At 36.3% G+C, this 16,035-nt stretch overlaps 2 protein-coding genes across 2 annotated transcripts; one reads left to right on the plus strand and one right to left on the minus strand.

Moving 5' to 3' along the window:
- The first annotated feature begins 2,644 nt into the window (after positions 1-2,644).
- On the plus strand, positions 2,645-4,772 carry LOC131011760 (bidirectional sugar transporter SWEET1-like). The gene is made up of 6 exons (XM_057939597.1): positions 2,645-3,121; positions 3,232-3,268; positions 3,498-3,593; positions 3,869-4,148; positions 4,222-4,341; positions 4,426-4,772. Exons 1-6 carry the CDS (start codon positions 3,085-3,087, stop codon positions 4,585-4,587), a joined length of 732 nt encoding a protein of 243 aa, XP_057795580.1. The 5' UTR covers positions 2,645-3,084; the 3' UTR covers positions 4,588-4,772.
- A 3,815-nt stretch (positions 4,773-8,587) lies between these two features.
- On the minus strand, positions 8,588-11,659 carry LOC131011761 (uncharacterized). Its single transcript, XM_057939598.1, has 5 exons — positions 11,361-11,659; positions 10,870-10,999; positions 10,034-10,234; positions 9,615-9,782; positions 8,588-9,191 (listed from the first exon to the last, which is right to left on the minus strand). Exons 1-5 carry the CDS (start codon positions 11,492-11,494, stop codon positions 8,751-8,753), a joined length of 1,074 nt encoding a protein of 357 aa, XP_057795581.1. The 5' UTR covers positions 11,495-11,659; the 3' UTR covers positions 8,588-8,750.
- Between the last annotated feature and the right edge of the window lie 4,376 nt (positions 11,660-16,035).

Below are 16,035 nucleotides of genomic sequence, written 5' to 3' on the forward strand. Positions count from 1 at the left end.
TCGTTGTGCCTCTTCCCCATCGTAATCTGATTCCGTTGAACTCATAGTGGCTTGAGTTTATGGAGTGCACGGTGGGCTTGAGTTTCTTAGAGAGAGAGAGAGGCGTGTATGGAGTGTATGGAGTGCACGGTCCTTAAGGTTTTTGTCTCTCTTTTTTTTTGAATTTGGAAGCTGAATAATAGAAGAGAGAGAGAGAGAGCCGTGTATAGTGCACGGTCTTCTCAATATTTGCATAAGATTCTTTTTTTTGGGGAATGATTTGAAACATGATTCTTGTTTGACCACTTTTCAGCCGATCCTCACGATTCATGCTTCCAAATCGTGTACATGCAAGAAAAGAAACCCTAAACCCTAAAAGATATACTATCAGATCACGATTTTGGAGAGAGAGAGAGAGAGAGAGAGAGAGACATAATAAGACAAAAAATATTATGTTGATAATGATAGAAGATTTTATCAGCCACGTTTTTTATTGTTTAAAGAAAACAAAATTTTTAAATAAATCAAAGATTTGGTGGGGACCATTAAGAATGTGCTACAAAACTTATATATTTATGGGGTGTGATACTTAACTTATTTATTTTATTCAAAGGGCTATATAAAAATCTCACCCCGAATTTCATAGAAGCGAAACTGTGGATTCATCCGCCTCTTCTGCCAGTTTAAGTTGATCCACCAGACGCTGGATTTCATCAGGGTCCATCTCCAACCCCTCGCCTCAGTCTAAACACACCAACACAACAAATCTCCCTTCACAAGAAATGGAAACTCTCGCAAGAAAAAAACTGCGAACGACTCTTTTCTCAGAAACCCTAGTAAAACCTAGAGCGGCTGGAAAAAAAATTTAATCCTTTATCCTATTTTTAATAGTGTGTCTGATATTAGTGTGAGATATAGAACAAAATATTAATTTCAGGAGATAAATGAATAATTAAATAGTAGGTCTGATTTTGATGAGACTTCCTTTGAATAAAGGTTGTTAGCATCAGGTGGGTGTCATACAGTATGTTTCAACGTGGTGATATATCAGTTTATAAAGTGATTATTATTATTATTATTATTTTGAGGGGGAGTTTATAAAGTGATTAATTAAGTGACCATGAATTCACATTAGTATAAATTTAGAGCACAAAATTTGTGCCGGTTGTTTATTGCGACACACATGTTGCTCTCTCTCTCACCTATATATTTTGGACCTTTTCACTAGTGAGGTATCTGATACCTCCTATCTGTTTGCGACTTCCGAGGATATGTTCTCGTTTTCACAAATTATCATTTATACAAAAAAAAAAAAAAAAAAAAAATCGGTTTAAATTCATGTAGTTCAATGATATAATATGGATAAGGTAAACAGTGACAAATATTTTATCGATACACGTGCGGAAGTACATCAATGATTTGAGTATAAAATATTGTCAGTATGAATTGAATTCACAATCCAATTAAAATAGAAATTAAAATTATCTCATTGAACTTTGCAGTAACGAACTTGATGGTGTAAATACTCCCTCTCTCAATGGAGAGATCACCTTTTTTTTCAGCATGAAATTGAAAAAGTTAATGTTTTAAATAATTGATAATAAAATGAATAAATAATTAGATATTTTTTATTATATTTTTATTTTATATAAGGAAATTGATCAACTTAATTAGAACGGTTCAAAAAAATATTGACCAAGTTAATTGGAACGGAAAATATAAATATCTTGTTTCCTTTGAATACAATTATATGAAGAAAAACAATTAATTAGATTGTTAAGTGATGTGGTGTAAAATTAAAAAAGTAACGTGAACTTTAAAATTTTCAGTTTTTGAGACTATTATATATATATATATATATATATATATATATATATATATATATATAAAGAACAAAATATTTGAAGTGAGATAGACCCAAAAGAAAAAACACTCAAAAGTAAGACGGATGAAGTACTTTAGAGGATGGAGCAATTCAATAAAACATTATGTTGGTATTCATATTAATGCGACAATTTTGACGCTAGTATTTTATCATTAATTTGCAGCAATCTATACGGATCATCTGTTTTACTATAACCAACTAAATTGTAGACAATCTTGTCACAATTTCAAAGAATTATATATACAGATAAATTCTTATATTATACTACCAAACAATCCCTATAATTAAAAAAACATTACATATATATGGAAGCCAGTTAGATGGAAGTAATAAATACTAATATAAATACATAGTACGTATGATACTGCGACAACAGTCGCAATGTACATATAATATATTCTCTTCGTCCTTTGTATTTATGCATATCTTTCCTTTGTAATTTATACTCCTTATTTATCAACAATCTACTTAATAACATTCTCAATGTGGATCATTTCTTCACTATCAATATTTTAAATATTTTTTAATTAAAATTCATGTGATCAACTATGCATTTGTGAGGGATGGAAGGAGTAATAATTAAACCAAAACTTGTAGTCTAAAAAGATTAAATTGTTAATTGTATAACAAAAAAAAAAAAAAATGAAACGTGAGGGATTAGCCTGCTCCCAAAAGCTGAAAACGGAATTGACTCATCAAGCAAAAATATGGCTCCGCCTGCATACGAACCCGCTTTTACACAACTTACCTATAAAAAGTAGTAAAACTTGTAAACGATTCAACATTATTTTGACTTACCAACTATGCATCTTAATGATATCACCAAAAAATATCATTAAATAATATTTAAGAAATTAAACGAGAGGATAAAAGAAAGAACTATTGGTCAAACCCGTGAATTTTAAATTGGTGTATGTGACAGCAGAAATCAGCAGTTCTGCTCTTTCACAAATATAGCAAATTTTCAATTTAAATTTTTAGTGCCAAGCTGTAAATTCTGTTTCTGTTAAACCAACTTCTTCCTCGCTTCTTGCTTCCCCATTATATATATATATATGCACATCTCAATATATATATATGCACATCTCATTTCACTCTTTTTACGCAGTAGAGCTCTCTCTCGCTCTCTCTCTCACACACACACAACAAAGAAGGGGTAAATTTGTTCTTCAATTGTTTTTCTATCTGTATCTGGAGTTTTCTACATCGAACACTCGGAAATGGGAAATGTTGTGCACTTTGTGATTGGAATTTTCGGTCGGTTTTTTACTTCTTATTGCGCAATTGATGTCATGATTTTACTTCCTCTGTCTATTTCTCTTGAATTCTGATTTATGGTGAATGTTTTGTTGTTTTTTATGATGCAGGAAATGCCTTTGCGCTGTTTCTTTTCCTGGCTCCATTGTGAGTTTCTCTCTATCTACACCACAATTTTGCGTTTGTTTGTATTTAAGAATCAGAAGATTAGTTAGCAACTATGATAAATACATGTTTAACAGAAAACGATGATTTCTAGGAGTGATATTTTTCAACATGCTTGGATGTTGCCAACTTATTTTCTCTATTTTTCGTCTTCATTAACTATATCAACTCAAAAATCACCAAATTTGTGGCGTTTTAATTCTGTTGATAGGATCACCTTCAAAAGGATTGTGAAGAAGAGGTCTACAGAGCAGTTTTCTGGAGTTCCCTACGTCATGACTCTGCTCAACTGCTTGCTTTCTGCTTGGTGCGTAATTACTTGAATTTCTCAAGTATTTCCTCTTTTTTTAGTCAATATTGAGAATTTGATTATAAATTATTTGTGGATGGTTTGATCATGTAAACACTGCATGAACTGAGGCTTCTGCTGTGATTATCATATTGTTTGTTTATTTCATTGATTTGAGTTAGTATTAATGATTTCATTGCATGTGTTTTATTTGTTTGAAAAATAAGTAATAGAATTAGAATATGCTATTAATCTATGAAAGCTCGGTTAATTTTGATTAAAAAAATGAATAGGTATGGCATGCCTTTTGTGTCACCTAACAACCTGCTGGTGTCCACGATAAATGGGACGGGAGCGGTGATTGAGACAGTATATGTGATGATCTTCATCTTGTTTGCACCAAAGAAGGAGAAATCCAAAATTCTAGGGCTGTTCATTCTAGTTCTCACTGTATTCGCCATGGTTGTTCTTGTTTCCCTCCTTGCCCTCCATGGCAATGCCAGGAAGCTCTTCTGTGGCATTGCTGCTACTGTCTTCTCCATCATCATGTATGGATCACCTCTGACAATCATTGTGAGATCCCCACCCTCACTCTCTCTCTCTCTCTCTCTCTGGATAATATTTGTTGACATAACAAGAAATGCAGAGGTTGGTGATCAAGACAAAGAGTGTGGAGTTCATGCCATTCTTCTTGTCCTTGTTTGTGTTCTTGTGTGGCACATCCTGGTTCATCTTTGGACTTCTTGGAAAAGACCCTTTTGTTGCTGTGAGTATATATAGGTTTATCTAGAATTACACACACATCAAATTTTTGTTACCTAATTAACCATGTATGAGACAATGAATCCAGATTCCGAATGGTTTTGGGAGCGGATTAGGGGCGGTGCAGCTGATCCTCTACGCCATATACCGGAAGAACAAAGGAGCGGGCGAGGAGGAGGAGATGGAGATGGAGAAGCACAAGGCCAAACCCCATCAACAGAAACCAAGTCCTTCACAGGAGCAAGTCTAGGATAGGATACCACTTTTAAAGCCTTTGGTACTAACGTGTTGAGCGTATGCTTATTATGCCAAAGATTGACAATTGTCGTTATCTCGAATAGTATCATTTTCAGTTTGCATATTGTTGTATGGTCCACGAGCCTAACAACTTGGCCTTTAGTTTGCTTAATTGGTTTTAAATTCCACCTTTAATAATTGATTTAGTTTTGGGGGAGTTTTGGTGTTGCAGGAATTGGGTGAATTATGCGTTAATTGAAGAGGCCCCACAATTAGGATTGTGGATTGAGAAGCATAAGTTTAGGAATGGGTCGTTTTCACTTAATTTGAGAGACCCAAATGAGGAGCAGGTGTGCTCTTTCTAAAATAGGTGCAATGAGCAGACAAACACTGCTCTTTCTTGTGAGAGCACCCACCAATTCTATTATGAATTTGGTTTCCTCAATTCTATTATCTATATCTCGATGACTCAGAATATCTAATACCTAACAACAGTCAAAATGATGTTTTTCTTTTTTCTTATTTGATTCACGAAAGGGCGACGGTGGAGTTTTAGCCATAGACTTGATTATCGAGCGAGAAGAGATGTTGAAAAATAATATCTAGTTCTTTTTAAATAAAATTATACTCCTTATTGAGGTTTTTCAAATCCTAGTGAGATTTTTTTTAGGAAAATAAGTAAAGCTATTACTACAAAAGAAGTCCTAGTGAGATTTCATTAACACGTCAACCTTTTTTTTTTTTACTATTTTTATATAATTTAGGCGTGATTTAATTATAAGTTTGCTGTAAAAGTTCTCACAATATTTTTTTCATTTATTTAAACCATATATATAATTGAACAGAAAAAAGCCACAAAGAGAAAATTACAACTTCACAATCAACAAACACTATAATATGTTTGAAGCTTGAATATTCAGAACAAAAAATTTACTTAGCTAGGATGAAATTGGATTGTAGTTATGATTCGCGCTAAAAAAAATAAGACTTTTGCATATGTAAACAAACCATAATAAAATATCTTCATAAATTATAGATAGCTATAATAAAATGTATGAAAGCCTCATACCAAACCCGAGGTTTCAATTTGGCCTTGCTGCTATACAAGATTTGTTTCCAAGATGAGATTAAAGTTTTATGATATGGTGGTTTATATGTGGTATAGATTAAAGAACCTGAAAACCAAATTTATGTGCCACGTGAAAGTACAATGATACGACGTTAGTTTGTTACATTAGTATTTGATACACATCGTCATTTCATTGAAATATGTCAAAAGTTATGCTAAATTTAGAAGCATGAGAGATTATGCTCAAAATGTCGTGACTCTACTGTTGAAAAGGATAGGGAAATAGCTCAACGCAGAACTCACGGGTTTTTTTGAACAATTCTTAACCAAATTTAGTGCCCCAACAAAAAAGAAACTAAAAAGATTAATGAAACTAAGAAAAGTGAAAAGTGAAATGAACGAAGGCTTGTGGCACTAACATGCATTTTGTTAACACTTTCCGTAAGCTATGAACAAGAACATGTATTAACACTCAAGTTTTAAAATTTTGATGTTCTTCATTCATTGCTTTTTAAGTACTGTATAATAGTAACTAATTGCTTTTTTAGCACAGTGCTCAAAGTTATGGATAAACATCATAAACTTACACCAGTTTCACTACTATATTAGCGTCGAAAATATATACTTTCTTTGTCCCACTATAATTAAGTAGCTCAAATTTTTTTAACACGAGAAATAAGAAGAATATATAAATTGGTTAAAAGTGATAAGACCTACATTTTTTTAAGAGTTAATTTTTTTATTTATGAAAATAGGCCACTTATAATAGAATGACCCAAAATAAAATATATGCCACTTTTAGTGAGACGGGGGAGTAAGATGATAAACAAATTCTTTTATAAAATTCTATTTACTACAATGGGTATTAGTAGAACACAAAATCTCTTGTACACCCGGGTGTACCGTACACCCTGGTTGACCTGTACCCAAATCCTGACCGCATGCTAATCCAAACCCGCATACTGACCCAAATCGTATAAATGATACTATTCAGTTATACAAATGACACTGCTTATAATTGACACTATTCAATTATATAAATAACACTGTAACATTTTAAAATATTATATTGTCATTTTCAATCTTATAGTGTTATTTAAAATATTATAGTATCATTTACAATCTTATAGTATCAATTACATGAAGTGCTATTTATATTTCTGAATAGTGTCAATTATACATAGTGTCATTTACAATGTTATAGTGTCATTTATATGCAATGTCATTTTTATAACAGAATATTGTCAATTATAGGCAGTGTCATTTGTATAACCGAATAGTGTTATTTACACGATTTGAGTCAGGATTCGGGTCAGAATCTGAGTACGAGTCAACCCGGATGTACGATACACTCGGGTTTACCCAAGACCGCATCTTAGTAGAATATGGATACCCCACAGCCATGATTAGGGCTGTCGATCGGTTCGGGTTCGGTTATCCGTACCCGAATTTTCGGTTACCCGAACCCGAAATTGCCAAATTTCAATAACCGTTCCCGAACCGTTTTAGGAGTTCGGTTACCCAATACCCGCTTCGGTTAACCAATTGGGTTATTTGGGTATCCGAAATACCCATTTAAAAAATAAAATTTAAATAATTTGCCAGCAAGTATTCCCAGAGAAGAAGAACTTCAATATATAAGGAATTATATGGTTTCAAGGAATTATATAAGAAAAAACCAAATATATCTAACGAGAACATTTTCAAGGAATGTGAGCTGAACAGCCAGCAATATGGGAGGCAAACAACAGTGTTCTTGCATTTCAATTAAGGTAGGAAAGAGAGCAAAATCAAACTTATGCTCGAACAAAAGGATTCGCCTATGTTCTAGTGGAAAAAAGACACTTTTTCAGTCTAAAGAGAAGCGACCTTCACAGAAACACAAGTATTCCCGGACTGCTGGACTGCCGGAGCTCGGCGGCGTGGCGCGCGGAGCTGCCTGGACGGGAGGCTGGAGCGGCCTTCTTCTCCTTAGGGCAGGTCGCGCTTAGGGCAGTCGCGTTGACGGAGGGCAGTGGATGGAGGGCGGCAGACGGAGGGCAGTGGATGGCGTCGGACGTCGGAGAGGGTGAAGGAGGCGGATGGGATTCAGGGAACTTAGGGTTCTGTTCTGCGTCGGAGAGGGTGAAGTTCGCGCTGACGGAGGGCGGCGGACGGAGGGGAGGGTGAAGGAGGCGAACGGAGGGGTGGAGACGGAAGGAGCAGAGTAGGGTTCTGTAGCGCTGCGGAGGGATGAAATTAAATTCCCAATTTCAATTTCAATTTACAAATATACTATATATGATATATATTATATTAAATAATAAAATAATTTTCGGTTATTTGGTTAACCCGAATCGGTTATCGAGTTAACCGATAACCGAAAATTTTGGAAATTCAATAACCGAAACCGATCCATTACCCGAAATTTTCGGTTATTGGATACCCAAACCCGGGAATTTCGGTTCGGTTAATTGGATACCCAAAACCCGATAACCATTTAGACAGCCCTAGCCATGATGACCCCAACAAGTTACACCTTTGTAAGTTAAACAGAATGTCAGCGAGAAACAATAAATCAAATTTTTAGAGTATATTGTCAATTAATGTAGACAAGGTGCGAGTGTCTTCATGAGTGTTAAGATGCTGTGATTGTTATTTATGACAATTTCCTTACTCATACAAGTAAATAATATCATCAAAATATACTGTCATCATTAATGTAGATAAGGCTGAGATATAGAATACCATAAAGTATGAAGATCTACTCAATAAGAGAAGTCTATCTACAAGGAAAAGTTTTTGCACAAGTCAAATATCCATTTCGACAAGAAAATTATCATTCTTGGTTTGCAAGAGAAGTTTATAGGGCTTGAGGACTATATAAGAAGACCCATTTTTATTCAGAAAAGTGGAGGACTGTATAAGAAGACCCAAAACATTTTTGCCCGGTAGTGGAAAGCTCTAAACAAATCGGCAACGTCTTTTTCAACTTTCAAATGTAATATAACGTGAACAAAATGTTCTAGTGACTCCTCTCAAAAAAAAAAAAAAAAAAACAAAAGTTCTAGTGACTATTACATATACTCCAAAAACAAATGCAGTTCAACCACATATGCCATACCAAGTCAGAATGAGTAGTCCTTGAGATCAGCTTTGGAGTCGATGATGTCCATGTCACCCATGCATTCTTCGGCACTAAGGGGAGGGAGCTGCCTCGTCTTTCGTCTCATGTTGTGCTTGTGCCATTCACTCTTGAAGTGCTCTCTATACTCCTTTGCATCACCAACAAAAGCATTGCAAGTGTTGCATTTTTGCTGTTTTACCTCCCCCTGAGAACTCCCCTCTTTCGACGAAATTGTCTGCTTCTGCAGCTTTTCGCTCACTTGAATAACGGAGGCATTCGATACCACCTGCACGCTTGATGACTCCTCCTCCAGATCATCATAGTGATCCACATGGGTATCACTATCCAAGTGCACGTTCACTGCAAGAATGTCCAATCTTCCCTGCAGACTCCTCACTAAAGCATCACAATCACGGAAATGACCTGGTTCCAGTTCACAAATCTGCCACCCGCGAAGAAGTATATTTGGTTAGTTAACTATCCATGCCAAACGAAGAGCACAAAAATGTTACCAACACGCAGTCGCGTGCTATCATATGCTATCTAGAATCGTTACATTCTTTTTTCACATCAAACTGAGAGAATCACACGTTATTCCTTATATCTAATCCATCTCATCCGTGATTGACATCACACATTCTCAAAGAGAAAAGTATGTGCTTAATGTATACACATAAACATCAGTTAACTAAGAATAGCATCAATTCCTAAGGTCAATAAAAGACAAACTTTCTCAAAGATGAACTCTGTACTTAAACATATTCAGCAGAAAAGAACATTGAGGTATAAATTTTCAAATCGTAGTGCAATTTTTCACGTGGCTTTAACAGAGAAAAGTGAGTGCAAGTTAAGATATCAGACTTACAACAGACAGCTGACTTCCTGATTCATCTCTTGAAACAATGGTAGAATTCCAACCATTGATCTTTTCCAAAAGTGATGGCATGTTCTGTTCTGGTACAGTTAATCGCAGTCTCATGGGTGATCGTTTGATTGGATACTGCTTTTGAAGCTCGCGTATGACTTCTAATGCCTGTAAAACATTTGGAACTGTGTTACTGATATGACAACCGGGTAAATAAATAAAATGAAAGAGACCATAAGACAACAATAAGAAAATAAGAATAAGTTAATAACAGGGCAGCAGGGTCAACCACACATTGCTGAGAACTACATGTTCAATGGCAAAGTGAAACAAAGAAAGAGGTTAAACAGGGGCTATGGAATCCAGTAGAATTTAAGGAAATGCAAGCCTGGCGCAAATGAAAATAAACTGTAGTGCACCTGTTTCTTTGAGCTGCTATTTGGTTCCACAGCAAAATGTATGTCATGCATTAGCCGCTCGATCATGCTTATGGTATAAGGACGTTGAGTTTCAGGGTTATAAGTCTTCTGCATAACTATAGTTGCAATATCCCTAAATTGACTAGATAATTGAGACTCCCTCTCCTTCCCTGCAACTTGCAGCTCTCCTTTCTCTAAAATCTGCAGTAAGAAAGCATAGAACTCATTCAAGACATGCATCACCACTTGTGCAGCGACATATATATAAACCTAAATTTCTTCCAACTAAAACCAGCCAAAACCAGTACGCAGAAGCCAATGATCATGTTTGTTCAATCGTACAAAATCCATACGGATTCCATAATTGCCTAAAAGAGTGCATCAATCCATTATTGTGTTCGACATGACCCCTTTTATTCATGATTCAAACTAGGCTGAATATCATCATTTGCTATAATTTGCAGTCTTAGTTACTAGAAGTTCATAAGAGAGATATTTGGTAATGGTTACCAATTTACGTAATTATCACTTGATCAACTAATACAAGTCCACTTTCTCATCCTCACCTAGTGATCTATAAATAGTAGTATAATTAAATTATAGTCAAATTTTATTTGTTTCTTCTATAATCTATAAACCTTGATAGCCTCTTTGAAGAACGCCTAATGCCTTCTAATTCCCACATTACAACTGTGCTATAGAACCATACGATCTATACATCAATTTATATAGCAGCCAAACATTTGCTAGACTTGAGAGCATGACGGATTCTAGAAGTGAATCCATATGTAATTCCTATAAAGAAACACATATATGCACAAGCAGAACATACTAACCTCCAAACAAACTTTAGTTTGATCATCTGTCCCGAATGCTTGGACTAAATCTTTCGACTTAGCTAGAATACCTTTCGAAACATTCGAATATACGGTCTGTGACTGCAACACTTCATCCAAGTCTTTCTCTCTGCGTTTAACATCTCTCCAGTATCAGCATTCAAACTAGAAACATTAAGAAGCTATAATTCGAAATCCCCCATCTTTGCAATCAAGACCTAAAACCGCACCAAAAAGTTACTCATCATTTTCATTTCCTTGTTTCTATCCCTAGGTTCACTAAAACAGGGTGAAGAAATTCAGAATCGGGACAGATTAACAAAACAAAAATAGGTTAATCATATACCAATTTTTATTACCAGTCCAATTTACACTATACACACAATCAAGGGGCCAGCTATAGAAATTCCATAGCCTAAATTCACGATCAACACCAAATAACAAAAAAAAAATCAAAAACAAATAAATATACACAAAAAACCTATACGTACACGTGTGAGCGCCAAGAGAGGACTTTGTTCTTGTAGCAAGCGATTTCGAATCGGTTTCCGTGTTTCTTGAGACGCACCACCGCCACGTTGGTCAGCCTCTTCTGCCCTACAGGCTGCACAAGTGTTTTCGACATCGCTATACCTCTGCGCGGAGGCGCCGCTGATGATTTACGGTGGCAGCCTTTTACGTTCTAGAATCCTCGAAAGATATTTGTTACGGAAATGGAAAGCAATGAAACAGCTGTGCTGAAATAGTTTTTGCGCTTTAGGCTGTGTTTGGAAGTCTATTATAAACTTCATAGTTGGGCTTTATTGTGGCCCAAATAAGGGTAATATTTTCATAAGGGCAAAGGTCACTTTATATCATATCGTTGTCTCAATCTAATGATAATATTAAAACGATATCCAATTTATCAAAAAAATATTGTTTGTGTCCTATTAAAAATTTTCGGAGATTGAAAATTGACGTGAACTACCAGAGAGCCACATGGCTTATCTACGTGGAATTATTAATCTACCTCACACGCCGTTTCATCCTTCCTCTCTCTTCTCTCACTCCGTCTGTCACACACCGACACACACACATGGCACAGCGAGCAGCCGTCTCCTCTCACCGGCTGACTCGCAGCGAGTAGCTACCACCGTCTCCGCCGCCGACTCTTCTCACCGGCGAACTCGTAGCGAGTAGCTGTCACTGCCGCGCCGCTGTCCAGGTAACCCTAGCTCTCACTCTGTAGTAGCCCGCTCTTTTCTTATATTTAAATCCAGTAATACGATAATTATTATTTCATCTTTCAGTAAATCAAGTCCAGTAATTATTTATGATTTAAATTCAGCTTATGACACTGGATTATATTCTAATTGAAGCAGGGTTATTATTTTATTACTAAGCCAGTTAGCTTCGCGTGAGTAAAACCGCGATGAGAATTATTGAGTAAACCAATAATTATTCATTTCAGATTCATAACTGACTTAGCTAAGTCGTGTTATTTATTAATCACAATAGAATTATTTTTCTATTTTTATTATTATTACTTGAGTCGTGGATTTTTTTTAACTTCGGAAGCAAATTACATCTACACTTTTTTCAGATTTATTTTAAATGAGACGCATGATATTAGCAAGACCAGAGATCGATATTCAAGATACGTGATTAATGGGAATAATCAATGTTTGATTGCAAACATGCAATTTTATTAGCAAAACTCGAGATTAGTATTACAGATACACAAGATATAGATTTACCGAAGACTGAAGGATTTTCTTCACTTTACTCCTACCATATAGCTAGTACACGCAGCAATAAAGAAAAGAAAAAGGGGAAGGGAAAGAGAAAGATGCGTGTGTACACAGAATAAAATAGCCTGCAACAACAGTAGTTCTGATAACACTCATGTCCCATCCTTTCCCCTGTAGCTTGCGGCGCTTGCGGCTGGAGCAGTAAGGGGTCTTTCAACCACCCTCTATCAGCCACCCTATGACAGCCTATCTACCCCTTTATACTACACCCAACAATCCCTTCACTCATTTCCTTGGACACTAGAAACCAGAAATGAGAGAGAGAGAGAAAGAGAGTTGATTTGCTGCTGCTTGCACTTCTTCAAGAGGTAAGCCTTGTCTTAATTCCTCCACTACCATTCTTGTTCACCTGCATTTATTAAGGGAACAACACATGATTCGTTTCAGTAAATATCCACTGGATTAAATCCAACAACAACAACGAGCAACGCTAAACCCTCACAAGGTATATACTATCTCAGTGTATCCAGTCCAAATTCATACCAACAAGCATGCTCAGTTTTATGGAATGCAGAGTGCATAAATGAGTAATATACGTACATATGGTCATAAGCAAACCACGAGTTGCTGTAATAAGATTAATCCATAGTATATTTTACACAAATTGAATCCCAATCTATGATGCTTCCCCTTGCTCTAGTAACATGAAAGACATAGATTATAGAATGAGAAATTCCTTCTCGATTTAGTGAAACTGAATCTAGTATTTTAGGGAAAGATAAAAGTAGTATTTTGTTGTACCTGATTTCATTAAATCGGGGACGGGTACCAGATGACGTCGACGCTGACCGATGAAGAGGAGACGGAGGTCGTCCAGCTGAGCAGAGGCGACTTCGCCTGAACCGAGAGAGAGAGAGAGGCTAGAGCTCGATTCTTGAGCAGAGAACAGATTTCAGCGGCGCGGCGATTTCCGGCCAAGGAGGACGCGACGGCGTCGAACAAGGCCGGGGACTCGCGATTCAGACGGAGAAACCGGGGCTCGACTTTCCTCCCCAATTGTGTGTCTTCGTTGAGACTGAGAAAGCGAGGAGATTTTTGGCCCTGATTTGAGTTCCACTTGATGTTACTAGAGGAAAGAGGGCAGAGCCGTTGAAGGCGGCGGCGCCGCCGGAATTACAGAGGAGCGGCGGCGACGGTTTCACTCAATAGAGAGAAAGCTAGGGCTCGATCTTTGTGATTTCGAAGGAATGACAATGAAGAAAATGAATGGAAATTGAAGGACGCCTGGAGTAAGACGCGGTGGAAGAACCGACCTCGCCGGAATCTCAGAGCCACGATGAAGGCGGCGGATTTCATGGGTGAGAAATGGAGAAGGAAAAGGGATGAGTTTCAGGCGAAAAAATTGAGAGAGAGAGAGATGCTGCGTGTTGCAGCCGAAAATTTGAGAGAGGGAGTGGATTTGGGCTGACTTTTCCTTTGGTCTGGGCCCCTCTATTTTTTTAGTTGGGCCGAAGAAGTCAGTTTTGATTGGGCCGAAACAGGGTGAATTTCTTGGGCTGAAGCTGTTAATTAATTGGACTAATGCTTTTATTAAGTGGGTTGTCCCTCTTAAATAGTTTCCAGGCCCAGTTTCTTTTATTAATTGGACAGTAGATTACCGCATTATTTATTTAGCCCGGTTGAATATTAATTTAGATTAGTCTATTAATTGGACTTAGTTAATTCTATTTATGGAATAATTTAGAATGAGTTATTAGCTAATAAGTGGGTTAACAAACCCTGAAGTGAGTGGATTAATTAAGTTTATTAATTCAATCTCCTAAGACGAGTTTTAATCCGATAGTCAAGATTTATAGTAAAATTTCTTGAATTATTATTTCATGATAATAATCACTAGAATAAGAAGTCATGCATAGTTATTTTTACATTCTCATTCATTTGAGAATTATCATCGAGTTAAAGTCTTATATTATATTCTCGCATTAAAGGTCAGGCGCGAGAGTAAAAGCTATTCAGGAGTAACTAAGCTATAGCAAAGGTTTGCTTATCAGGTGGGCATTACTTTCATATATATAAAATGAGTTTCATATTACAGTTGAACAAGTTATTTCATGATAAAATCTTTGAGTTAAAGTTATTTCAAGTATTGTCTTGCCATAAATGTTTCAAATTTAGTATGATATCTATCTGCTTTGGCTTTGCCAATGATGCAATCGAATTCGGGTCCTGAGCAGTTGATAACTATCCTGCTAGGACTAGTGTACACCAGTGACCGTGAGTCATCTAGCGGGTTGGCCGGTCAAGTGTTCGTGAGAGGTGGCCACCTCTCCGGCACAAAGTTCCAGATATGATAGATTACAAGAGAACTTAGTCTGCAGACGAACTTTAAGAATCACAAATGAATTTAGTAAGCTTGGGCCTTTTTAGCGAAAAACTCCCTTGTTGTACTGTTTATGATGGCATGACAATTTACAGTTTTGAAGCATGTATTTTTATACCTAGGCATACGTGCCCACTGAGTGCTTTTGTACTCAGCCCTGCATATGTTTTCTAAATGTGCAGGTTGAGCTGATGTGATAATGGTGTTGCAATGAGCGGAGTCTCCAGGGTTGTTAATAAATAGTTAACCTGTCTAGAATATGTCTTCATACATATGTCTAGCTACTTTCCGCTGCAAAATGTTGTTGATGTTATAGTATGTTATGTCATACTTTGAGTCTTAAGAGAATGGTTTCATATGATGTATAACTTGATTAATGATATTAATTAAGTTTTATGCTGTCTTTCATAGACTGTTTTCAATTGAGTATTAATGAATAAAAATGACGAGTTTTATTTAGATGAGTAAGTTTTACGGCTATAAATGACGCCCCTTTTCTTCCCCTTCTTCTTTAACCCCATCCCTAGTCGCGGATCACTCGGCCTAACTATCCCTAGTTAGGGCGGGCTGTGACAGAGTGGTATCAGAGCGAAGGAAAGCTCTGAATTAGAAGTCTTGAGTTTAGTCTAGAATGAGTCACTAGACTAATAATTATTAACAATCGTGAGCTCAGCGCACCATCACACCAGGCTCAACGAGGTATGTAAAATTTCAAAGTTTATTTGACGTTAAATTTTGAAGAGCATGATGTTGAGGTTATATGATGAGTTATGATGTTATACTTTGAAGATGCATAGTTTGAGTTTGAGGATTACAACATGATTAATAATGAGTTATTATGTTGTAAGAGCATATGTTGACGTTACATGATGAATCATGAGAGCGTTTATATCATATGATGTTATATGATTGAGGATGCATAATTATGAGTTATGATGTGATGTATTTGAGATGTTTTGTGATGAGAATTGTTTGAGCAGTTGTGATAAGTCACAATGATTTAGATGAAGGAATCTAATGTCATTGTTAAGAGAGATTTTCTACTAAGTAGAAGGA

The sequence above is a fragment of the Salvia miltiorrhiza genome, chromosome 2 (assembly GCF_028751815.1).
Source record: "Salvia miltiorrhiza cultivar Shanhuang (shh) chromosome 2, IMPLAD_Smil_shh, whole genome shotgun sequence".
NCBI lineage: Eukaryota > Viridiplantae > Streptophyta > Magnoliopsida > Lamiales > Lamiaceae > Salvia > Salvia miltiorrhiza.